The 26,861-nt window shown below is 36.8% G+C and overlaps 1 protein-coding gene across 12 annotated transcripts in view; it reads left to right on the plus strand.

Moving 5' to 3' along the window:
• ANKRD28 (ankyrin repeat domain 28) overlaps positions 1 to 26,861 on the plus strand; it is a 189,975-nt gene that overhangs the window by 147,860 nt on the left and 15,254 nt on the right. For all 12 annotated transcript variants that reach the window (XR_007722763.1, XM_050777511.1, XM_050777502.1 and 9 more), the window contains 9 exons: positions 175 to 243; positions 1,848 to 1,988; positions 12,802 to 12,913; positions 13,829 to 13,855; positions 14,242 to 14,316; positions 18,785 to 18,986; positions 23,047 to 23,134; positions 23,237 to 23,354; positions 23,908 to 24,127. Coding sequence is in view for 11 of the 12 variants with exons in the window: in XM_050777511.1 (XP_050633468.1) it covers positions 175 to 243; positions 1,848 to 1,988; positions 12,802 to 12,913; positions 13,829 to 13,855; positions 14,242 to 14,316; positions 18,785 to 18,986; positions 23,047 to 23,134; positions 23,237 to 23,354; positions 23,908 to 24,127 (1,052 nt within the window). In the remaining variant the exon portion in view is untranslated. The remainder of the gene's footprint in view (positions 1 to 174; positions 244 to 1,847; positions 1,989 to 12,801; positions 12,914 to 13,828; positions 13,856 to 14,241; positions 14,317 to 18,784; positions 18,987 to 23,046; positions 23,135 to 23,236; positions 23,355 to 23,907; positions 24,128 to 26,861) is intronic.

A 26,861-nucleotide genomic window follows, 5' to 3' on the forward strand; every position in this document is an offset into this window, starting at 1 on the left:
TCTAAATTCTAGATAAGATGAATTTTAATGTTTTATTCTTCATAGAATGTAAATCATGTCATTTTGTCACATTTATCTTCATATAAAAACATACTTTCATGCTTCTTTAAACCTAACAATTTCATTATAAAATCACTGTCAATTAAGTTTTCTAACTGTGTTTTCTCTCAATAGGAATTTGGAGTGCCTAAACCTTCTGCTGAATACTGGTGCAGACTTTAATAAAAAGGACAAATTTGGGAGGTAGGGTATGATATAGTTTCTTTATGGAGCCTATTTTTACTTAATAACTTGATTGACCTTCTAACTGGCTTCTGAAAATAAACTGAACAATTTAGCATCTTGTACATTGTGATCATGATTCATTGAGAGTCCCAGCTAAAGTCAATAACTTCCAAATACTCGTTTTCACCCACAGTTTTCTTCTTGAGTCCCTACCACAGCCCTAGCCTACCAACCACAGCCTTGGCCTTATAAATGCCTCTATACTTGATATCACTCCTCTCCGTCCAATAATTATGGCTATGGAAATGTAAAGCCCCATAGAACTTGTTTTTTCAAGAAACTCACAATACCTAGAAAATGATACAGTTCTCCTTTCTTCAAGTCGTTTCTTTGTGAGGGATTCTACTGCCCATATCTTGTTTCAGAGCAGTAGTAAGAGGGAGGAAATAGGTTATAAATATATACGTGTAATTTTTCTTTCTCCTTTTCTATATAAATCTCACACACACGTATATCCACACATCCCACTAAGTATTTCACAACAGGAAGGCAGCTGTGAAATGACAGTCTTTGTAGTCATTCAGCAGGCCTCATTGTTAAGAATTTGTGGTAGCAGTATTTCAAACTACTGTTAAGTTACTTAGAGTAGGAATTGACACAGAGTCATTAGATCCGTACAGGAAAGAATTGAAGGCAGCTGGAATTGGTTTGAAAGAGATGACAGTATAAGCAAAACTATGTGGGTCAACAGTTTGAGAATTATACATAGCAAGGTGTATGAGAAGGAAGGGTGTATGTCAGAAGAAAATGTGTGAATGTATGTCAATGCATGTGATAGAACCAGTGCAGAAGAGAAGTAAAAAGAACTATGCATGGTAGGAAATCAGAAATGAATAGAAGAAAATAAAAACTATTTGACACCATAATTACTTTGAAGAACAGACTGCTCTCATAAGCCTCCTAATGGAAAGAATTAATGACCCACAAAAATTAAAAAATCACTTTGTTTGGCTTTGGAATGCAATATTTTTATAGCTAATTTGCTTTTATAATTATACTTTAATCCAGTTTATATTAATGTTTAATACTTCAGGCATTCTATACTACAAATAACAGAGAAGGCTTCTGAAAAATATTTTGAGTTTAGAGGGTTGAAAGTAATTCAGGGTTAATTGTGTTTTTTGGGATGTTTCTTCTATTTTTTCTCTTACCCTTTGTTCCTCTTCTAGACATGAATAGAAATTGCTACCTCTGTACTGTGGAGGGGAAATTTTTATTAACGTAGGGGAAACTTTCTTAAAATGAAAGTTTTCACATTTCTGAGCAGAATACGAAGGTTATTTGAAAGTCACTCAAAGGACTGGGGGTGGGATTGCTGCTACTGCCTGGAGGCAATGAAATAACTGCATTTTCATCTTATTTCATATACTTAAAGGTTCTCTGCCACCTTGCTTTCTTCTTCTAGCTTTGTGTCCAGCCCTCCACAAGACTTAGTATATGGCAGTCTAAGTCTCACTGTAAATACAGTATTTGTAACTGGGAGTAGTAAGAGTCAGCTATGCTCTTGTTTACTAGTTATGTCTCTTGCTTTTATCTTCCTTGTATTAACTTGGGCACAAAAGATCTCCACTGCACTACGCTGCTGCCAACTGTAATTACCAGTGCCTGTTTGCTCTTGTGGGATCAGGAGCAAGTGTGAATGACCTTGATGAAAGAGGCTGCACACCCCTGCACTATGCAGCTACATCAGACACAGATGGCAAGTAAGTACCATATGAGTGAGAGTGGAGGATCAGTTATTTCTATAAACTGGCATCTTCCGCAGGGATGTTTTTGTTGCAAATTTGTATTTCCTCTTTGTATTTTTTGTTGATTATCTTTGCCCTAAGTCTATTTTGGGAACTAAATTGGTTTCATAGTTATTGCTAAATCATAGTTATTACTACCTATTCTCAGCACCGGCCTTACTAGCTGATCTGGTGGAAGAAAGACAAAGGTCCCTTTTTGTCCTGCCTGCCAAAAGAGCATCTTAATATCACTTTTATGTTTTTTTCCACCTGACTTCTCAGAGGCTACAGCCATGAATATATCATAGGGAAAGGGAGAGAGGAGGTATATGAGTAATGTCATCAGAAGATTGGGTAGACATTGGAATACAGGTATCCTTCAGAGGTAGACAGTTCAGGTTTGCAAGGAACCCTTGTAAATTGGTGTCCAAAAGGTAGTAATTGAACTGGCAGAATCTGGCACGTAGTAGGTACTACATGTTGCTTAAATAAGTAAATTAGATGACAGAATAAGTAAATGTTGGCCAAGAATGAATAAGTGAAAACAAGAATAAAAGATGCATAAACTGTTCCATAAGTATAATATTCACCTGAAGTTACCAGACCTATTTGTAATATCTTGGTACATTTTTTTTTTTTTTTCGTGGAAGAAAATAAACTCGTTGAAAACAGAAAAGATTTTCAGTGTCTGGTAATTCCCCATGGTGTGGGTCAGTGAAAAGTAAAAATAAGTAATGGTTTCTGGGGAAAGATGTTATAAAATGTAGTTCATATAACATAGAATTATTCAGTTTTTAACGTTTACTTTTTACCCTCAAAATAAGAAGCATAATTCGATTCTTCACAAATGTTAATTTAGTATAAACTCTTTAATTTCAAAACAGTTTTTATAAGTAACTTTTTTTGTGTTGGATTGTGGCTAAAATTCTAGGGATTTTTTTTGTTTTTGTGGGGTTTTTTGTTGTTTTTTGCTTGGTTTGTTTTTTGTTTGTTTGTTTGTTGAGATGGAATCTCGCTTTGTCACCTGGGCTGGAATGCAGTGGTGCAATCACAGCTCAGTGCAACTTCCACCTTCCAGGTTCAAGCAATTCTCCTGCCTCAGCCTCCCAACTAGCTGGGACTACAGGTGCCCACCACTATGCCTGGCTAATTTTTGTATTTTTAGTAGAGACTGATTCACCATGTTGGCCAGACTGGTGTCAGACTTCTGACCTCAAGTGATCCACCCACCTTGGCCTTCCAAAAAGCTGGGATTACAGGAGTGAGCCACTGTGCCCAGCCTAAAATTCTAATCTTAAAGGCAATGGTAATGTGTACTTTATTTGCAAGAATATAAAGTATGTTTTTAGATAGGAACTATTTAAATAAAATCTATGATAAAGACTATAAATTAGAAAATTCTTTGGTAAACTTGGATAAGTAGATTATCCCTAATTTATCAGTTTTATAATTTCATGGTTTGATGTATAGATTTGCTTAAATTAAGTTATACCTTTTATCACCATCTGTAGTCCTTTACCACTACTTTCACAGACTGGATATTGGGTGCAGCTCATTATGATCAAGATTCCACTGAGAGATTGTGTCCCACATTCCTTCCCCCCAAAAAAGATTACACTTTGACCCTTCTGCCCTTAGACAAATGCACTAAACCTGGATACACACACACACAAAACCACAAAGGAATAACATATAATTCAACCCATAGTGTTGGAGATTTGTGGTTTCATTGTAAGCCAATCTACTTTTCCTATAGAAGGGTACTAGTACTAAAATCACTAGTTTTCTCACTGAATATAAACTGTTTTGAGCAAGTAGGCAGTGACTTTTATTATTTAAATATTTAATCCTCAGTATGTACACTAAACAGCGTGATACACTGGAAAGAACGTGAGCCTTGGGATCAGAAAGACCCAATTTAAATCTTGGAGTTTCCGTACTGTGTACCCATTTGAGCATGAGCAAGTAATTGCTAAGCCAAAATATTCTTTATTTGTAAAAGGAAAATGAAACCTCCCTGTTAGAGTTGCTGGGAAAACTAAAAGAGACTGCATAATCTAACACTGTTAATGGGAGCCTCTGTTTCCTATGTTTATTAACTATCAAAATCCCAGAGAGCCTGTCGAATGTCGTCATTTATTGATTCAATGATTTGTTCTGTGGGAGCCTTGTGGAAAATATAAGCCACAGTAATTTTTCTGGGATACCAGAGACATCCTTTTAATAAGTGATTGTTTTGGAGGCTTAAACAGTGGCATTAAAGGATTTATTTTTTCTTAAATTGTAAGAAATATTTTTCTTAAATTGGGTACAATTTTACCTAGTTGTAATTGTATTCCCAGGAATAGCTTGAGTAATAAGAGTATCAGCCATAATTCATTCATTTTGCCAAAGCAAGAATGAAATATTTTCTAAAAGAAGAGACAGATTTCTCAGAGCTTCTAATTGCTATTGTTCAGTAATGTACGTTTTCTTACTTGTTTTTTTAAATGCTTGGTTTTTTGTTTGTTCTTTTTTTTTTTTTTTTTTTTTTTTTTTTTTTTAGCTAATCCCCTGTCAGCATCACAGTTTCTAATTTAAAGCTCCCCAGGAAAAGTTGTTGTTTATACTTTGGAATTTTTAACAATCTGACATTGGTTTTCTGCTGTTTAGGACCAACATACAGTAATTACAATTCTGCTCTGCCTTATATCCCTTCATCCTCACTTTGAGTAAATAATTGGAAAAATACATGAAATCTTCCCTGACTCATTCTAGTCATTCTGCTAGTCACCCCGATTGTCCTGATGCCTGCGTTCTTGGTAGATAGTCATTCAGCAAGTCCTCTGAAGTGTCTTTATTTTACATCATGTAAGAATCCAGCAAACAAATACATGGCTACTATCACAATAAACATATTAAATATGTGAAATATTAATAAATGTATTTGCCTGTTGCAAAGACATATAGGGTTGTCTTTGAGCAGGATGCCATGTGGGTCTTCTCCACACCTGTGTGTAGTAGGTATATAAGAGAAGGGAAGCTGGAGGGCTGTTTTTCCTGATTATAAGGGAGAAATTCCCCTCATACCAGCTCTCCTGAGATAATCACCGTCAACAGTTGTATTGCTGTATGTGTATGTAGATCATTTTTTGTTCCTCACAGCCTTAATCAAAGTCGAAGCCCTGGTATATGTTATAAAGTCTTTTCTATATCATATATAGTTTTAAAAAATATTTTATGGGTTATCTCTAGCCTGCACCTTGTAACTCTTCCATCCTCTATCCATTACCCAGTTCTAAAACCTCTTCCACATTTTAGATATTTGTTTCAGCAACATCGTAACTTCGCAGTAACAATTCTCGTAGTCTGTTTGGACTGCTATAACAAAATACCAAAAACTGGGTGGCTTGTAAACAACAGAAATTTTATTTCTCACAGTTATGGAAGCTGAGAAGTCAAGAATATCAAGGCACTGGCAGATTCAGTGTCTGGAGAAGACCCACTTCCTCTTTGAGGGCATATTCTTGCCATATCCTCACATGGTAGGAGTGAAAGAGCTCTTTTGGGCCTTATTTGTAAGGACACTAATCCCATTCATGAGGGAGGGCTCTGCCCTCTTGACCTAATCACCCCCTAAAGGCCCCACCTCCTAATATCACCTTGAGGTTGGAATTTCACCGTGTGAGTGGGTGTGGGGAGACACAAACATTTAGACCACAGTAACACTCTTAGGAAATGGGGCTATATTTTTACTTCTAATGGCAATTAATTTTTGTCTGTTTTCAAACTTCATAAAAATGCGATCATGCATTTTTTTGTGTGTAGAGGTTTTGTAATGCTGAGATTTATTCCTATGTTTCTGATATTTTTTATTACCAAAATCAATCTTTAAATTTTTTTTGTGTTGATATATAGAAGATATATTTGCCTTTTGTATGTGACTTACATTCAACAACTTTGTTAAGCTTATTTTGTATATGTATGTAAGAGCAATGTTTGATACTAGCTCTGCCTTTTACTATGGTACCTTCGCAAATTACTTAACCTCTCTGTGCCTATTTCATCTGTGAAATGGAGATAATAGTCTAAACTCAGTCACGACTATGTAGAGTTTAAAGTGGTTTAGTATACATTAATTGCTTGGAGCAGTTCTGACACATCCTAATCTTCCTATAAAGGTTAGTTGTATTTTTTAAAACTGATTTTTTGGGCCGGGGTGGGGTTGTGGGTGGTGGTAAGAACTATTGTATGCCATGGGAAGAGTAGAGAGGAAGGAGGGCCTCTGGGAGTGACAATACCACATCTGTTTTCCTGGCTGAGTGGTCCTTACCCAGGGCTCTGACCAGCCATGGGACACATGAACTTGAATCAGTCTGAACTTGCATTAGAAAAGTGGTAGAGTTCATTAGTGGTAGGGTAAGAGTAGGATAAATTTAAATAATTTGAAATGCATTCTGATTTTAACCTTTGTGGTTAGTGGGGATGAAGATACTTAATTTGCCTAACAATGAGGAAAAATTATAACAGAATATTGTTTAGCCTTAAGTATTTTTTCAGATTTTGTGTATATATTTTATTTCAGAGGACAGATTATAGAGAATCTTCATTTCTTAATTGTCTGGGTTCTATAAAATGAGCATGTGTTAATGTACAAGCAGAAAAAAGAGTAGACAGACTCTCCTGCCCCCATCCTCTAATGAAGTCCACATTTTCAAGATCAAGTAATTTTGTGATTCAGTATTTTATAAGCACCTAGTTAACTTATAACAGTAACTAATTAACCGCTGTTCCAAAACTTTGTGGGAACGTAGAACAATGGATAAAGAGAAGACCTGAGGTGGTTTAGTCCTTGGTTTGCCATATTCTAGCCAAAAGGATTTGGGAAAAGTCAAAATTTAACTTAATGTCAGTAATCTTTTTCATTTGTTAGAGATAATGCTTACCCAGAGTAATTGTGAAAATTTATATTGTTTAGCAAAATCTGAAAGGTATGCCAGTAGAAGAAATTATATTAGAATAAGTCTTGTATTCAGGTCTTAGTAAGGGAGAACCATTTCTGTTTTATCACCAACATCTAGAGAACTTGATTAAATTTTTTTTTAATGCCCTTGGGTAAAATGTTTTTGCCTGTAAAGTATTCCTACAGACTTGCAGGCTTTTTCTACATCCCAGTGAGCACTGTCCTCTGAATTGGGCACCAATGAAGGCTATGTACAAACAGAGTTCACACACTGACTAAAACGCTTCCTTTTCCTGACATGTCCTCAGAGCTAGTTTGTAAAACAAAACAAAACACCAGTCTTGTTACTTTAGAGCCAGACTTGGGTTTTGTTTTGTTTTGTTTTGTTTTTATCATAGTGATACCCACTTTAACCTTTTTTTTTTGAGACAGAGTTTCGATCTTGTTGCCCAGGCTGGAGTGCAATGGTGCAGACTTGGCTCACTGCAACCTCCGCCTCCTGGGTTCAAGTGATTCTCCTGCCTCAGCCTCCCGAGCAACTGGGATTACAGGCATGCGCCACCACGCCTGGCTAATTTTGTATTTTTAGTAGAGACAGGTTTCTCCCTGTTGGTCAGGCTGGTCTTGAACTCCTGACCTCAGGTTATCTGCCTGTCTCCGCCTCCCAAAGTGCTGGGATTACAGGCATGAGCCACTGCACCCAGCTTAATCTTATTTTTTTATTATGCTTGATTCCAAAGAATTTTAGCTGAACATAAATGTCAAAATTGCACTTAATGATAAATATTTGCTGCCACTGAAGATATTACAATAAAGATTCTGAAAGTAATTTCTAAGAGATCTAAACCTTTTTAAGAAATTCAGCATTTAAGGAAATAAGTGTTAGCCTTGAAATAATGGCTCTCATATATTTGTGAGCTAGAGTTACTGAAAGATTAGTTACATTGCTTTAGAATTTCTTTTCATTTGTTTTTATGTGACTTCAGTGTGATTTTGGAAACTTTTAACAAGGAGTATTTGTTTAAAGAATTTTTTTCCCCAGGTAGTTTAATATTTGGGTAGACATATTTGAATAGCAAACAAATTATCACTGAATAATTATAGACTTGGAATTTGAACATGAATAGACTTTAGATTATTTAGCTGGCTTCTCCATATATCAAATGAATAAACAGAGGCTATTTCACCTTTATGGCCCAAGATCACTGGTACCAAACTAAGGGAGAATTTTTTCATTTCTCTTTCAGTGCCTTTTTTTTTTCTTGCCGTAATAAAATTTATTAAAGTTATAAATTATGGCCTATATACTGTTGTGTTTCTTTGTGTGTGGGTGGGGGTCAGGGGTGGGTTTGTTTGTTTGTTTGTTTGTTTGTTTGTTTGTTTTTGAGATGCAGTCTCGCTCTGTCACCTGGCTGGAGTGCAGTGGTGTGATCTCGGCTCACTGCAACCTCCACCTCGCAAGTTCAAGCAGTTCTCCTGCCTCAGCCTCCCGAGTAGCCGGGACTACAGGCACACACCACCATGTCCAGCTAATTTTTGTATTTTTAGTAGAGACAGCATTTCACCATGTTGGCCAGGATGGTCTCGATCTCTTGACCTTGTGATCTGCCCGCCTCAGCCTATCAAACTGCTGGGATTACAGGCATGAGCCCCTGAGCCCGGCCCTATATAATGTTTTTTAATTAATTTTTTTGTGTGCCATTATACTTTCATGTGCTCAACGTGCAGCTTTGTTACATAGGTATACATGTGCCATGGTGGTTTGCTGTACCCATCAACTCATCATTTGCATTAGGTATTTCTCCTAATGCTATCCCTCCCCCAGCCCCTGACAGGCCCCGGTGTGTGATGTTCCCCTCCGTGTGTCCATGTGTTCTCATTGTTTAACTCCCATGTATGATGAGAACATGCAGTGTTTGGTTTTCTGATCTTGTGATAGTTTGCTGAAAGTAATGGTTTCCAGTTTCATCCATGTCCCTGCAAAGGACATGCACTCATCCTTTTTTATGGCTGCATAGTATTCCATGGTGTATATGTGCCACATTTTCTTAATCCAGTCTGTCATTGATGGACATTTGGGTTGGTTCCAAGTCTTTGCTATTGCAAATAGTGCCACAGTAACCATACGTGTGCATGTGTCTTTATAGTAGCATGATACTTTATAATCCTTTGGGCATATACCCAGAAATGGGATTGCTGGGTCAAATGGTATTTCTAGTTCTAGATCCTTGAGGAATCGCCACACTGTCTTCCACAATGGTTGAACTAATTTACACTCCCACCGACAGTGTAAAAGAGTTCCTATTTCTCCACATCCTCACCAGCATCTGTTGTTTCCTGACTTTTTAATGATTGCCATTCTAACTGGCGTGAGATGGTATCTCATTGTGGTTTTGATTTGCATTTATCTGATGACCAGTGATGATAACTATTTTTTCGTATGTCTCTTGACTGCATAAATGTCATCTTTTGAGAAGTGTCTGTTCATATCCTTTGCCCACTTTTTGATGGGGTTATTTTTTTCTTGTGAATTTAAGTTCTTTGTAGATCTGGATATTAACCCGTTGTCACATGGGTAGATGGCAAACCTTTTCTCCCATTCTGTAGATTGCCTGTTCACTCTGATGATAGTTTCTTTTGCTGTGCGGAAGCTCTTTAGTTTAATTAGATCCCATTTGTCTATTTTGGCTTTTGTTGCCATTGCTTTTGGTGTTTTAGTCATGAAGTCTTTGCCCATGCCTGTGTCCTGAATGGTATTCCCTAGGTTTCCTAATAGGGTTTTTATGGTGTTAGGTCTTACATTTAAGTCTTTAATCCATCTTGAGTTAATTTTTGTATACAGTGTAAGGAAGGGATCCAGTTTCAGCTTTCTTTCAGCTTTCTAAGGAAGGGCTAGCCAGTTTTCCCAGCACCATTTATTAAATAAGGAATCCTTTCCCCATTGCTAGTTTTTGTCAGGTTTGTCAAAGATCAGATGCTTGTAGTGGTGTTATTTCTGAGGCCTCTGTTCTGTTCCATTGCTCTATAATCTGTTTTGATACCAGTACCATGCTGTTTTGGTTACTGTAGCCTTGTAGTATAGTTTGAAGTCAGGTAGCATGATGCCTCCAGCTTTGTTCTTTTGGCTTAGGATTGTCTTGGCAATGCAGGCCCTTTTTTGGTTCCATATGAATTTTAAAGTAGTTTTTTCCAATTCTGTGAAGAAAATCAGTGGTAGCTTGATGGGGATAGCATTGAATCTATAAATTACCTTGGGCAGTATGACCATTTTCACAATATTGATTCTTCCTCTCCATGATCTTGGAATGTTCTTCCATTTATGTCCTCTTTTATTTCGTTGAGCAGTGATTTGTAGTTCTGCCTGAAGAGGTCCTTCACTTCCCTTGTTAGTTGGATTCCTAGGTGTTTTATTCTCTTTGTAGTAAGAGTGAATGGGAGTTCACTCATGATTTGGCTCTCTGCCTATTATTTGTGTATAGGAATGCTTGTGATTTTTGCACATTGATTTTGTATCCTGAGACTTTGCTGAAGTTGCTTATCAGCTTAAGGAGATTTTGGGCTGAGACGATGGGATTTTCTAAATATACATCATGACATCTGCAAAAAGAGACAATTTGACTTCTTCTTTTCCTAATTGAATATCCTTTCTTTCTTTCTCTTGCCTGATTGCCCTGGCCAAAACTTCCAACAGTATGTTGGATAGGAGTGGTGAGAGAGGGCATCCGGGAATGCTTCCAGTTTTTGCCCATTCAGTATGATATTGGCTGTGAGTTTGTCATAAATAGCTTTTACTATTTTGAGATACTTTCCATTGGTACCTAGTTTATTGATAGTTTCTAGCATGAAGGGCTGTTGAATTTTGTCGAAGGCGTTTTCTGCATCTATTGAGATAATCAGATAGACCACTAGCAAGACCAATGAAGAAGAAAAGAGAGAAGATTCAAATAGATACATAAAGGGGATATCACCACCGATCTCACAGAAATACGAACCACCAATAGACACATAAAGGGGATATCACCACCAATCTCACAGAAATACAAACCACCATCAGAGAATATATAAACACCTCTACACAAATAAACTAGAAAATCTAGAAGAAATGGATAAATTCCTGGACACATACACCCTCCCAAGACTAAATCAGGAAGAAGTTGAATCTCTGCATAGACCAATAACAGGCTCTGAAATTGAGGCAATAATTAATAGCCTACCAACCAAAAAAAAAGTCCAGGACCAGATGGACTCACAGCCGAATTCTACCAGAGGTACAAAGAGGAGCTGGAGCATTCCTTCTGAAACTATTCCCTACAATAGAAAAAGAGGGAATCCTCCCTAACTCATTTTATAAGGCCAGCATCATCCTGATACCAAAGCCTGGCAGAGATACAACAAAAAAAGAGAATTTTAGGCCAATATCCCTGATGAACATCGATGCGAAAATCCTCAATAAAATACTGGCAAAGTGAATCCAGCAGCATATCAAAAAGCTTATCCACCACGATCAAGTCAGCTTCATACCTGGGATGCAAACCTGGTTCAGCATACACAAATCAATAAACGTAATCCATCACATAAACAGAACGAATGACCAAAAAAACACATGATTAAATTTATTTTTATTTTATTTCGATAGTTATTGGGGAACAGGTGGTTTTTGGTTACATAGATAAGTTCTTTATTGATGATTTCTGAGATTTTGGTGCACCGGTCACCTGAGTAATGTACATTGTATCCAATGTGTAGTCTTTTATCCCTCACATGGAGTAAAATATGAGGGATAAAAGACTACATATTGGGTACAATTTGGGGACTCTTCCGCCTGAGTCCCCAAAGTCCATTCTGTCATTTTTGTGCCTTTGCGTCTCCTCATAGCTCCCACTTATGGGTGAGAACATACGATACTCATTTTCCATCCCTGAATTACTTCACTTAGAATAATGATCTCCAACTCCAGATTGCTGTGAATGCTATTACTTTGTTCCTTTCTGTGTCTGAATAGTATTCCATGGTGTATATATACCACATTTTTCTTTACATACTCATTGATTGATAGATAGCCTAAATTGACTGGTTTCATATTTTTGCAATTGCGAATTGTATGCTATAAACATACATGTGCAAGTGCCTTTTTCAAATAATGACTTCTTTTCTTCTGGGTAGATACCCAGTAATGGGATTGCTGGATCAAATGGTAGTGTTACTTTTCATTCGTTAAGGAATCTCTGGACGGTTTTCCATAGTGGTTTTATATACAGTGTTTTTTAAAATTATTTTCTTCTTATTTTAATATCACAGAAATGAAATGAAGTATCTCTTATGGATACCTTCTTACCATTTTACTCTGTTTATATACCTCTTCTTAGTCCTCTAATTCAGGTTCATTGAGTTCTGACCTTGGTTTCTTGGGGTTTTGTTTTGTTTAACATCCTTTCTTGAGCTTCATGATGAAAAATTTACTCATTCTGTGTTCTAGATAGATAAATAGTAATATTGCCAATATTATGTACTCACCACCACCAAAAGTTTAATCCTATCCAACGTTGTTTAGCTGGTGGTATAGATACAGACTGTGTAAAAAAGAGCCTTCATGTATTAAAAAAGCCGTCTGACAGACTTTTGAGGTATCCACTTTGAATCAAGAAGATTTTCATGAATGTTTCATTTGCATTTTTATGATACTTTAGTCAATGTTATTTAAATGACAGATTTTTATAGTGTAATACATTTACGATTTTTATATTACTCAAGTATAAGAAAAATTGTCAGTTTTTAATTTCAGACTCTTTTTTATCATTGGTTAATATGCAGGATTTAGAATTTTCAGTATGTTATTGTTATATATAGGTGCCTGGAATACTTATTAAGAAACGATGCAAATCCAGGGATCCGTGATAAGCAAGGATACAATGCAGTTCATTATTCAGCTGCTTATGGTCACCGTCTATGTCTTCAGCTGGTAAGATTCCTGAATGCTTGTGAAAGACCTAATGTGAGTTTATAGTCTAATAATATAACAAAAATGAGAATAAATGGATCAAGAAACAAATTCCATTTTGTTTTCTAACATTTTCAGAATTTATATACATCTTAAGTTCATACTTGTTTTAGTAAGATATATCTCATTCTCTTTTCTTTTTAAAAAAGGAGAAAATTAGATCTCTGAAGAGGGCTACCGATTACCCCATGTTCATGTCTACAGTATTCTCCTGCCCCTTTAAATAAATATTTTTCATAAGTTTCTAAAAGACTATAACTGTGTCTTACGTGAGAAATAAAAGTCCCTGTGAAAGGAATATATCCCCCATATATTTAGGGAATTCCAAAAGGTGCATTTATTTCACAACCCCTCCTAATAAGGGAGACTCCACTTCTACAAAGAAAGTTTTTATTTCTACTGTGGTCTGATTCTGGAATATAATACCACCATTCACCCAGATTTACCAAACCAGAAGGAAAGTCAAAGAAAAGATACTCATGTTTGTAACAGATACTTTAGGTTAAAGATTCTCTTATTTAGACTTACCTTATTAAATTACGTTAAACTTTGCTTCCCTTCAAGGGGAAATAAAATTCAAGGAGAGTAGATACAAAAGAAAAGGGAGGTTGACAATTTAATATAGCGCTTAGAGCCCTGCTACAAAAATAACTGTCTTCCTACGTTATTATGGATCTTCACACCAAAATTTTAGACCTATGTATATAGATTTGATGTCTATTGTGATATGAAATTGTTTATTCAAAACATCTAATTTTTTGGAGCCAAATGAAGCACAGGTTTAGAGTAAAAGTTAGCAAAGCCCTGTGTAAGTTAAGACTTACTATAGATGAATACTTCCCAAGCTAAATATTTTTGTTTTGACCTTTATTTCAGATTGCAAGTGAAACTCCTCTAGATGTTGTAAGTATTAGTCAATTACCTCCCACCAATTAGTATTACTCAATTCCCTCCTACCAGTTATGTTTATCTATTTGCTGTCATTAAAGCTGAAAGTGTTTTTACATATTAGGCGCAAAGATGGTGACAGAAATCTTGTGTACAGAGGGAAGGAAGATGTTTACTTCGTGGCAATTAAGTAGCATTTCCCCCAAACTCTTAGTTTGTAGCCTGTCTTCAAAGCTCTTAGTCTGTGCTCCTTATCCTTACTACACTTTCATAATAATCATGTTTTATAAGTTTGCTGAGTTGCCAAGTAATACTCTAAAGTGGATTTGAACTGGGGGAGTGGGAGAGAATAATTGCTGTAGTGTGTCTTTCTGACATTTAAAATGCCTCTTCTTTTTCAGTTAATGGAAACCTCAGGAACAGACATGCTGAGTGATTCAGATAATAGAGCAACAATAAGCCCTTTACACTTGGCTGTGAGTACTGCCTTCATAGCCAACTTGATGGCTGATTTACTGAAAATATCTAATACCTATTTGTGTTGACTCAAACTAGTACCATAAACTTTTGGTCCATGTAATAGTTATCATGGAGTTAAAACTTTGAGAACTTTCTTTAATTCAGAGAATTATTTAATGTGCTGGGTTTTTGTTTTTTCTGTTTCTTGCTTTGGGGGAAAAAAAAAAGGACAATGATCTTTCCCAGGGCCTTCTGGGGAGAGAAAGGGAGAAAATACAGAAAATATGCCTGTGATGGTGAATTTTAAAATGTGCTGCCCTAGTGGAATGCCTTATAAGTTGGCTAAGCAGATGGTATACACACACATTCTGTAGTATTTCTACAATGTTTTGCTTACTTTGTGATCTTGGGGTGCTAACTGGTTGTATGTTCACTGGTCCTTCAGTTGCTCACACTATAGGATTTGGCTACATTGTCTGTTATGTCTCTTCCACTTTAAGACTCCTCTAAATTTTTTTCCAGTGTCAATCACTAAATGAAGAAGGTTAGGGAAGAATGTGACAATTTTTTAAGTCAAATGAGAACTTATTACCTTAAATTTCAAGTAGATCCTAATCTAGCTTTCTGTACTGAAAGAATTTATTTTTGAGACAAAGCATGTTAGAGTTGTAGGGAAGGGGGGGGTACTTTGAGAATCAGGAGACCAGGGTACTGTCACCAGCTGTTTGTGAGATCCCTGATTTTTAGTAAAATGCTTATAAGGATGTATCCTTAATTCAGTGTGGAGCACTACAAGTTCAGTGATTCATTTGAATGTTTCTTTTCATATGTACTATTATTTTTTCTCTTAATACTCTCCTTGCGTGTGTTTTAACACTGACATATATACATTGAATTTTCTGCCGTTTCTCCCCATGATACTTCCTATCATGTTCTCAATAACTAAGAAAGCATTCTTAAAGCTTTCTACTTCTTTGCCCTTTGAGTCCTTGGAAACACCATGACCTCTCCCAGACATGCATAGTAAATAAGTCTGACAAGGCAAAGCCAGCATGGAAAAAATAGCCATTTTACTATTGATGAAAAGAAATGAAGACTGAGCAGCATCAGCAGCAGCATCATCATTCTCATTATAATAATTTCACTGTCATTTCTTGAGCACTTTCTAGGTCCCAGACTATTTCCCCCTTGCGGAGGTTCAACAAGTAGCATGTTAAAGACTCCCAAAAGCTCTGCAGTCTTTAGGACTTAGTTATCAGTTTAATGATGTTGTTTCCTTAGAAATTTCTCATTTGTATTCTCGCCACCCTTCAATTTGGCAAGTTTCTCTTTTTGTACTTGCAAATTAACAATGTGCTATACATTGATCAGTGGGTTGGTCTTTCTCTCTCTCTCTCCCTCTCACAATTACTATTTTTTTGTCAGAGATTTTGTATGTGTAGATGGTAGTAATGGAAGAAAAAAGAAAACATAACGTAAGACGTACCTTCTTAACCATTTCTAAGTGTACAGTTCAGCAGTGTTAAGTATATTTACATTACTATATAACCAATCTCCAGAATCTTTTTATCTTGTAAAGATTAAAACTAAAACTCTGTACCCATTAAACATCTCCCTATTTCTCTTTTCCCCAGTCCCTGGTAATACCAGCCTACCTTCTGTTCCTATGAATTTGACTAATCTAAATACCTCATTTAAGTGGAATCATAACAGTATTTTTTTGTGTTATGTGACTGGCTTATTTCATCTAGCAGAGTTTATCCATGTTGTAGCATGTGGCTGAATTTCCTTCATTTTTAAGCTGAATAATAATCTATTACGTATATGGCACATTTTTCTTTATCTGTTCATCTGACAATAGATGCTAGGTTGCTTCCATCTCTTAGCTATTATGAATAAGCGCTGCTATGACATGGGTATACTAAATAGTGTTTTTAAGCTAAAAATTGAAATAATTTAGTAATTAGATGCAATGAAATATGATTATACCACCACTTTTCCTTTTCATATCTATCTCTAGGAGGTTTTGAGAAGTTACTTTAATTTCTTATTCGAAACTCTCCCATTCAGGACAACTTGGTACAGTAAAAACATACTGATCTGAGGCTCAGGGAAACTGGTCTTGATTCCTAATTTTGCTCATACTGGACATTTGGGCTGCCTCTGTCAGTCCCATACGAGGATATCATGGGGGGAGGCTCTGTGGCAAATCATCATGGCTCCTATTCATTCTCTTGTCTTTTCATTTTTATTTTTTATTTATTCTATTGTTTTTCAGACAGTGTCTCACTCTGTCATCCAGGCTGGAGTGTAGTGGCACAATCACGGCTCACTGCAGTCTTGAACTCCTGAGCTCAAGTGAGCCTCCCTCCCTCAGCCTTCTGAGTAGCTAGGACTATAAGCGCACACCACCATTCCTGGCTAATTCTTTATTTTTTTGTAGAGATAAGGTCTCACTGTTGCCCAGGCTAGTCTCAAACTCCTGGCCTCAAGTAATCCTCCTGTGTTGGCCTGCCAGAGTGCTGAGATTATAGGTGTGAGTGACCATGCCCAACTTCATTTATTATTATTTTTATTTATTTAGAGACATAATCTCATTCTGTCACACAGGCTGGGGTGCAGTGGTACATTCCCAGCTCACTGCAGCCTGTACCTCCCAAACTCAAGTGACCCTTCCACCTCAGCCTCCTGCGTAGCTACGACCACATGCCACCAGGCCCAGCTGATTATTATTATTATTTTTTTTTTTTTGGCAGAGATGAGATCTCACTCTGTTGCTCAGGCTGGTCCCAAACTCCTGTTCAAATGATCCCTCCACCTCAGCCTCCCCAAAGTCCTGGGATTATAGGTGTTAGCTACCACAACTGGCTAACCTCTTCTTTGTATACTGTCTTCTATATAACGTATGGTTCCTCAGAGTTCATTCTTTCAGTGGCATGATTTTCATTGACCTGGTATTGAGGAACAAAGTTAGATATCCTAAAACAGAATTCTGCTACCTATAGTCACTTTAATCTTTGAGATAGTCAAGCTTAAGTAATCAAGTTTCTACACAGATTCATTATAAAGAGATCAGTAAGGCCCAGAGCGACGTTATCTCTTGCTGCTACTTTCTGACATTTTCTACAAGAAATGGCATTGTAGTCCTTTGAAGTTTACTTATTTCTTTATGTCCTGCTCAGCATTTAGTCCAGTGTAAATAATATATGTTCAGTTGCCATGTTGAATTTTGAAATGACTTTTCTGGAAAGCCCTTTTATTAGACTGTATGAAGAAGGCAACTTCGGGCCAGGTGCAGTGTCTCACGCCTGTAATCCCAGCACTTTGGGAGGTTGAGGTGGATGGATCACAAGGTCAAGAGATCGAGACCATCCTGGCCAACATGATGAAACCCTGTCTCTACTAAAAATACAAAAATTAGCTGGGGCGCGGTGGTGTGCACCTGTAATCCCAGCTACTTGGGAGGCTGAGACAGGAGAATCGCTTGAACCCAGGAAGGCAGAGGTTACAGTGAGCTGAGATCATGCCACTGCACTCCAGCCTGGTGACAGAGCGAGACTCCGTCTCAAAAACAAAAATAAGGCAACTTCAGTCTGACAAATCTTCAGTCTTACTCTTGTACAGCTAGGACAGTGCCTGGTATGTGGTGATATTCAAGCAGGGCTCAGTTACATATTTCTTTGCTAAAAGAATTACTTCTTTTTTTAGCTATGGCACATTATGGGGTAGGTATAGTCAGTTTAAGAAATCAGAATATTCAAGCACTGACTCAACTCAAGTTGCTAGCTGTCTTTGGAGTTGATGTGGAGCACTGAACTGTGATTAAGAACACAGACTTGGCTGGGCACAGTGGCTCTTGCCTGTAATCCTAGCACTTTGAGAGACCAAGGTAAGAGGATCACTTGAGGCCAGGAATTTTGAGACCAGCCTGGATAGCATAGCAAGACCCTCATCACTACAAAAATTAAAAGAAAAATTAGCTGGGCGTGGTAACGTGTACCTCTGGTCCCTGCTACTCAGGAGGCTGAGGTGGGAGGATCACTTAAGCCCAGAAGGTCAAGGCTGCAGTGAGCTATGATCACACCACTGCACTCCAGCTGGGGCAACAGAGCAAGACCTTGCCTCAAAACAAAACAAAAACAGGCTTTTTGGAATCAGACTTGAAATCAAGGTTTGAATAAATCCCTGTCACACATCCATTGAATGTCTGCCATGAGCCAAGCATTGTATACTCATGAAAAGATCACCTGTCATTTAAACTTTTATTATTTTTAGAATGCCTTTTCCCTACCACAGTAGCCAACCTACTATGTTGATTATTAGAAAAATCTGTAGTTAACTTCCTGAATTCTCACTGTAGAAGTTTGGATTATCTTAAATAGGATGATAATATGAAGACAAGTTTGCTTATTTACATTTTTTAAAGTATTTAGGAAGTCAGTCTAAATATATATTTTTTAAATTTACATTTTTATTTATTTCTAGGCCTACCATGGTCACCATCAAGCACTGGAAGTGTTGGTACAGTCTTTGTTAGATCTTGATGTCAGAAATAGTAGTGGAAGAACACCCCTAGATCTTGCAGCATTTAAGGGCCATGTTGAATGTGTGGATGTACTCATTAATCAGGGAGCCTCAATCTTAGTAAAAGATTACATTTTGAAGAGGACACCTATACATGCAGCAGGTATGCCGGATATTATGCTTGATTTATTTATTACTTCCTGTCTAATCTCTTTCAATTTCTGGTATATAATATTTCTGGTTAATTGTCTTTAAAATTTTTGACCTTTTTTTTTTTTCCCCCAAATCATATGGATTCTTTGACCCCACCAAATAACTTTATTCACACAAATGTCCCTTAATTTACAAAGCCTCAGTCATTCATAAACATTAGGAGTATCCACAGTATTCAAGGAACTTAAATATAATGTATTATACCAATCCAAGTAAACCAAGTACAAAAAATATTCATACAAAGTTGTTTACATGTAGGTCCTAGATTACCAGCTTCTGTGAAAAAAGGAAATAAAAATAGATTTATTAACTAGTATTTGAAACTAACTTTGTGCCTGGCTTAAAACCTCCTTCATGCTCAAGCCTGTCCCACACAAGTGTTTAAGAAGTCATTAAAACTCCCCTGCTCTCATGAAAAGAAGCTCCTCTGCACAAAAGATTTAAGTGCCCCCAAGTAGCTCCCTTCCTCCTGTGGCCTCTCTTGGAAAACAACCTGGGCAGCCTCCTTGCTGATACCTTCTGCAATTTTAGGGGCCCCTCACGGGGCAGTGGCAGTGGATTCATCTTTTGATGATGGCTGCAGATGCTAACATTGGCCAATTCTATGTCACACCTACTGGTTACCCTTTGAGGGCATTTCTCCAGACAGAAGCCCCACTACCGCCAAAGCTTAGGTAGGGCAGGATCAGAGATGCCCCTGTGTTGTTTTGAAGGCTGTGCTGTAGCCTGGACTTCTCCCTCTAAAATCCAGTGGCGTGAAGAGCTGAAAAATGTCAACTTGGCTCTTCAAAAGTTTTCAGACCCAAGGAGATTACCAGGAACTACAACTGTCTGGGGAAATTTTGACTTTAAGTGATAAAATGATTGTATTCTCAGGGAATATCAACAACAAGATTATCATCACTTAAAAAATTTTCTGCCTTGGAAGTTGGGTTTATGTAATAATCTAACTTCTGAAACACTTTATCAACAAAACAATGCAATATTTCTTTCTGGTAGAAGTTATTTTGGATTGGTATAATCTTTCATTTAACAAGTGATACACATTTTGACTGACTTTACCAGTGTACTGCATTAAACATTTATGCAGACAGGCTTTACAGAGCAATTACTTTATGCAAGAACTATTCCATATTGTGATATTATGATGTAGCAGATAGGTTAAAATATGAAAGTCTATAACCAAGTCAGTGAAATGACTTGTTACCCACTGTGTATCACTGGCAGATGCAGATTCACAACTCTCTATTTTTATAGCGTGATCCTTAAGAATGCATTTGAATTTTTTTTTCTAGTCCTTTGGGAAGCTTACATTTTAGAAGATGGTTGATAACACCCACTGTTGCTCCCAGAGCCGCCTTTCAAAGCTATCAGATGTTCAAGTGGGGCTGAGAAAAATATTTTAATAATAGATTAGAACCGCTAATAAATGTATATACACTACTATATGGTTTGAACAAGAGGTTAAAATGCATTACTTGCTGTTATCTTATTCTGAAAAAGAGTGAAGTTATATATCAGTTTGCAAAACTTGGTGGCGCATGCCTGTATTCCCCACCTAACTTGGGAGGCTGAGGCAAGAGGGTCACTTGAGCTCAGTTTGATTGCACTGTAGGCAACATGATGAAACCCTGTTCCTAAAATATAAAATAAAGAAAATGTGGCACATATACACCATGGAATACTATGCAGCCATAAAAAAGGATGGGTTCGCGTCCTTTGTAGGGACATGGATGCAGCTGGAAACCATCATTCTCAGCAAACTATCACAAGAACAGAAAACCAAATACCGCATGTTCTCACTCATGGGGGGAACTGAACAATGAGATCACTTGGACACAGGAAGGGGAGCATCACACACCGGGTCCTATTGTGGGGAGGGGGTAGGGGGAGGGATAGCATTAGGAGATATACCTAATGTAAATGACGAGTTAATGGGTGCAGCACACCAACATGGCACATGTATACATATGTAACAAACCTGCATATTGTGCACAAGTACCCTAGAACTTAAAGTATAATAAAAAATATATAAAATAAAAATAAATTTTGTACACTGGATGAGATCTGTGAAAAATAAGTACATTTTTAAAATATTAATCTACCACTAGAAAAATTATATCATAATTGCAGATCATATGCAGAACTAATTGAAAGCTTGCATGGAGTGGTTGCACTCTTAATAGGTAAATACTGAACTGAGACATTAGCCAGTCCCTTAGAAGTAGTTAACCAATGCCATATAGTTTAGCATAAATCCTACCCACAAAAAGAACCACAGGTTACTGTTAGTGCCTACCTATTCAATAAATGCAAGCCTTGTGTCTGTAGATGCCTTTCAAATTTGGAGATCTTTAGAGAGCGTCTATAAGCCATGAAAAGAACACTGAGGGGTTTTTTCTGGAGGTTTACCAGTTCTTTCCCACAGTGATGCTGTGCTTGGTGTTTGGGTATTGAATTTAGATGACACAAACATTCATCAATAGCTACTGTGCACTGAGTGTGAAAGAACCGATTTGAAAAATGATGGGCCAAACAAGATCTTCTTGAACATCCCCAGGTGTTATGACACTGTTTTTTGTTGCTAAGCTGTGAGAGCTGCTGGCAGAGTGCAGCATACAAATTGGACTAGGGTGGGAGAGGTGGTTTAAGCCACAAGTTTAATAACTATTAGTATTTAATATAACTGTCGGAGCGTACTGTAGAATATTCGGCACCTAACTTGTTTTTGCTAGTTTTGTCATCTTTTAATTAGAAGAAATAGCGATAGATGTTCTTTTCTGTATCATATGCATGATACATTTTTCTAATGTATTTATTTAAACTTCAGACTTTATATATATGAACAGGACCTGAATTTTGCAGAGGATTTAACTTACTTCAAAAGCTCTTTTCTTTGGACTACTTCTACTTCTTGTACCCTTGCCCATTTTATGCATTTGGACTTAACACATGCATTCTTTAGATGTATAATTTTTCTTGTACTATATATATATCATTTGAAATTATTTCAGCCGGAAATAACAGAGTACCCTACTGAAAATAGCTTAAGGGGTTTAGTCTCTCACATACAATGTCCAAAGGCAAGCTGGGCATGGTGGCTCACACCTGTAATTCCAGCACATTGGGAGGCCGAGGCGAGTGGATCATGAGGTCAGGAGTTCAAGACCAGCCTGGCCAAGATGGTGAAACGTCATCTTTCCTAAAAATACAAAAAAATTCGCCAGGTGTGGTGGCGGGCACCTGTAATCCCAGCTACTCAGGAGGCTGAGGCAGACAATTGCTTGAACTCAGGAGGCAGAGGTTGCAGTGAGCCAAGATCGCACCACTGCACTCCAGCCTGGGTGACAGAGCGAGATTCTGTCTCCAAAAAAAAAAAAAAAGGCAATATCCAAAGACAGATTCAGTTCCAGGATTGGTTGTCAGAGCTCTGGATTAAATTCTGTTATTCTCTTACATTTGCATTCATGTTGCAGGAATCATTGCTGCTACTTTTAAGGATTGCATCTAAAATCAGAAAGGAATGGGGGCTTTTCATTATCAGAGATAAAAGTGTTTCCCAGCAGCCTCTAGACTTATCAGCATCTCAGTAGTCAGACCTGGTCCCTGTGCTGCTCACCTTAAAACTGATCGCTGTCAGAGGAGAATGGGGTTGTTGTGATTAACTTGGTCTAATCATGGTATCATCCCTTTGCTGGAGGCAGGGCACTCTTCCTGACCACACTGCCAGACAGCTAAATAAAATGAGCATTCTTTTAAAGGCAGATGATAGGGGATGGGTGCTGGGTGGGCAGTCTGCCTGTCATGTTTTACAGTGAGGAATTCATATTTGTTCAGCTTTAACAATCAAAGGCCGTAGAAATCTTCTTTGTACCTATAGTTTTCATTCTTGCATATTAAATTCAGTGAAACTATCCCAAAATTAAATTCTGGAATATGTGCTCTAAGATGGACATTTTCTATTTTATCATTGTATGTAATTACTGAAATGTTTAAATTTCACTTTACAGCAACAAATGGTCATTCAGAATGCTTGCGGCTATTAATAGGAAATGCAGAGCCACAGAATGCAGTAGATATTCAAGATGGAAATGGACAGTAAGTTTCGATAAATAATTGTTGCATCGCAGAAGGGCGTATTTCGAAAACCAGAGTACAGTCTTAAGTGATAGCACTGAACCTATTCCTGTTGTTGCTCAGGACGCCTCTGATGCTATCTGTTCTCAATGGGCACACAGACTGTGTTTACTCACTGCTGAACAAAGGAGCAAATGTAGATGCCAAAGATAAGTGGGGAAGGACAGCGTTGCATAGAGGGGTAAGCAGAAATATGCTCTTTCCTTTCAAAAAGCCTTTATAACTTCATATTACCTAGAACTGAACTAGGTTATGTTTATTTTCTCTTCATTAAATGTTCGTCAAATAGTCTTTACCATTTCTTTCAGTATCTTAGTTTTTAAATGCTAATTTTGAACAATTACAAAGTACAATTTAATCTAGAGAACAATGTTAGAACAAAATTTTAAAACTCTAAAACTTTGAGTAGAATTAATGTCAATTTGACTTTCCATTATGTCACTTATTTTCTTATACACCTTAATCTTTTTTCATCTTTGAAATATCGTTATTTTCACTGAATACCAAGTTTCTCTCTTCCTGTTTTCATACTATTTGCATTTTAACAGAGTTGTTGCTTTAACTGAATTTTTAAACCACTTCCAATAAAAATACAGAATTACTCCTAAAATGGTAAGTGGCTTTAATTAATGGAAGGATATTGGAGTATGGTCTTTAAAGTTTTTAATTAGCTGAAATTGGCATGTAATGTTTAGCATAATATGTTTGACTACCTGTAAATTATTTTCTTTCAGGCAGTTACAGGCCATGAAGAATGTGTAGATGCATTACTTCAACATGGTGCTAAGTGCTTACTTCGGGATAGCAGGGGCCGGACGCCTATACACCTGTCTGCTGCCTGTGGACACATTGGTGTTCTCGGAGCCCTTTTGCAGTCAGCAGCATCTATGGATGCAAATCCAGCCATAGCAGACAATCATGGATATACGGCACTTCACTGGGCTTGCTACAATGGTTAAGTATACAAACACAAATGCATATCATTCTGTGCTGAACAGAGATAAGTATAATATATTCAGATATTAATGAAAATGACATATTTATAAGGCAAATTTTAAGTTTAAAATTAGCAAAAACCTAATTGGGAATAATCTATGTAGGCTCACTTACTAATTACTGTGTAGGCTCACTCCTGTCCTTTGTCATGCTAAAGCCAAGACACTAGTTGTCAAAGATGTTCTGAGATAAGCCATGAAGTATTTTTGAGGTTTTTCTTTTTTTTTTTTTTTTTTTTTTTTTTTTTTTTTTTTCGTTTTGGTAGGGTCTTGCTGTGTTGCCCAGGCTGGTTCTGAACTCCTGGCCTCAAGTAATCCTCTCACCTCAGCCTCCCAAAGTGTTGGGATTACAAGCATGAGCCACCATGTAGCCTGAAGTTTTTCTTAGATCTTTATTTCAACAAATATTTAACATTTTTAGGAGGTTTTTACAATGTTTCCATTGCTTTTATATAGTGTGCTTGTATTTTGATTGTGTTCTTTTACTTTTTTTCTTTTTAGAGTCCCACTATGTTGCCCAGGCTGGTCCCAAACAACTGGGCTTAAGCAATCCTCCCACATCGGACTCCCCAAGTGCTAGGATTACAGGCATGAGCCATCGCACCTAGCCATGTTCTTTTACTTTCTAAATAAAATCGTATTAGGGGAAAAATGACCAAAAGTAGGAGAAACAGTGAAATGTATCACATTCTAAACTGAAATCTGTGTATGTTTTCTGAGCACACTGCAAGATAACATTCATATATTACCACTAATATCCATGCTCAGTGTTTTAAAGGAATAAATCCCTAGCAGGTCTGAGAATTAGAAACTCTGCTACATGGTTAGAAAAGATTTTCTTTGGCCTTCTACAGGCTCACAGTCATAGTCGTTGCATTTATAGGTAGACTCACAAAAGGTCACTTAGGGAAGCATAAAGCTACTTTGAAGGTATAGATGTTAAAAATGCAGTTTGGCTTATGAAATGCCACTAATTAAAATAATTTATGTAGTGAAGTATGTTGAGATATTTTTTCCTTGTGCAGGGCAATAGATTTGATCATCTTAGAAAACTCAGGTACATTATATATAGTGCAAGCATCAGTGTTGTCAAAGTTCAAGCTTCAGGCTTTAGCAGAGAAATTAGAGGTTTTTAAAATTTGTTTTCAATTTCAATGTAGCTTCAAGATTAATGTTAATTATGACAGCAGATCTACAAAGCTGTAGTTCACAATTCTGATAACCTTCCCTCAAAGTGAAGAGAAAATATAAATTGTCTCTTTATATAAATATCCACTTACTAAAATAAATAAGTATAATGTCTGTTGTAAAATCAGACTGCCTTACCAGGAAGTTGAGATTTGCTATCTTTCTGTAATACGCTGTTTCATAGTTCTTTCACTGGGAGCTGTTTTGACAAAGTTATCAAGTTAAAGCAAAAGAGGAAAAAGCTGAATCTTGTAAAATTATAACGTCATTAAATGTTTTCACAAGTATTTCTGAGATACAATATTTTGATTTTCATATTAGTCCTTATGCCATAGTTGGGAGTTGCATTCTTTTGCTGTGAGAACATGTTGGGTTCTTGAGGTTTGTCCTATGATTACTGTTGGTTATCCTTCAGCTGAGTACTGATAGTATCATAAAAACTTGAATAGTTAAATATATTGCTCATTCAACAAGCTTAGTTTAGTCTCTTTGTTTTTTACTACCTTAAATCCTTGAACAAAACAGTTTTGAAACTATAAAACCTTTGGGGTTTAACTTCTCTTTTTCCCATTTCTACTCGCTAAGGCAGGTAGAAATGAGTGTAGTGAAGTGGCCAGAGACTAGTACTCATACTAGTACAAAGAAGTATTTTGCATTGATACTTGATTTGTTTCTGTAATGTGACTTGACATTTTACAAGTATAAGGAAAACCCAAAATAACTAATATAGTGGGAAAATATATACAAATGTGAGTTGTGTTTCTGTAAAAAAGTCAGTGAGATAAAACTGTTTAGAAGCAAAGACTTATTTCTTGGTTTTTTAAAAAATATATCCCTGAAGATGAACCATTGGAAAAATCACAGTGAGGTATTTTTCCTCAGGAAGAGCATTTAGTTGTAAATGTACGGCTGTAACTGTCCTTTGGAGAGTTGCTTTCTATTACAATGTTTCTTATCAGATCTATATGTATAACAGTTTCCCTAAAGTGAGTTCCTACTCTATCACTACTAAATTTAGACTCTAAGCACGTTTTGTACAAGAGACAGAATTTTGCAAGAACTGCATGCGTGGTTGCCATTTAAAGATCATAACAAATGTGTCTGATTTTCAGCCTGTAGCAAAATTGTGGTGATGCTGAATTTGAGCTGGAAGGAATTAAATGTGTGTTGGCTATATGCAGTAAGCGACTATATAGACAGTCTAAAATTAATACCATATTTATAGCCAAAATCCCATTTTATAATTTGGCATCCTGAAAGTAGAATATGTAAAATGGTTTTACTTTAGTAATTATTGTACAGCTGTAAAGAAAATTGGAAGCACTCCAACAGAACAGAAAACAACCTTTCTCTCAAAATTGAAATGATGGCCAAGTTTTAGAAAAAACTGGCTGTAGATACTAAAAGTTCACAATTTCGGTTTGTATAGTCATTCAGTCACAGAACTTAAGAATACTTATTTATTCCTTTAAAAAATGTGTTCATTTTTATGAAGCTCTGAACAT

This window comes from Macaca thibetana, chromosome 2 (genome assembly GCF_024542745.1).
Source record: "Macaca thibetana thibetana isolate TM-01 chromosome 2, ASM2454274v1, whole genome shotgun sequence".
NCBI classification, from domain to species: Eukaryota; Metazoa; Chordata; class Mammalia; order Primates; family Cercopithecidae; genus Macaca; species Macaca thibetana.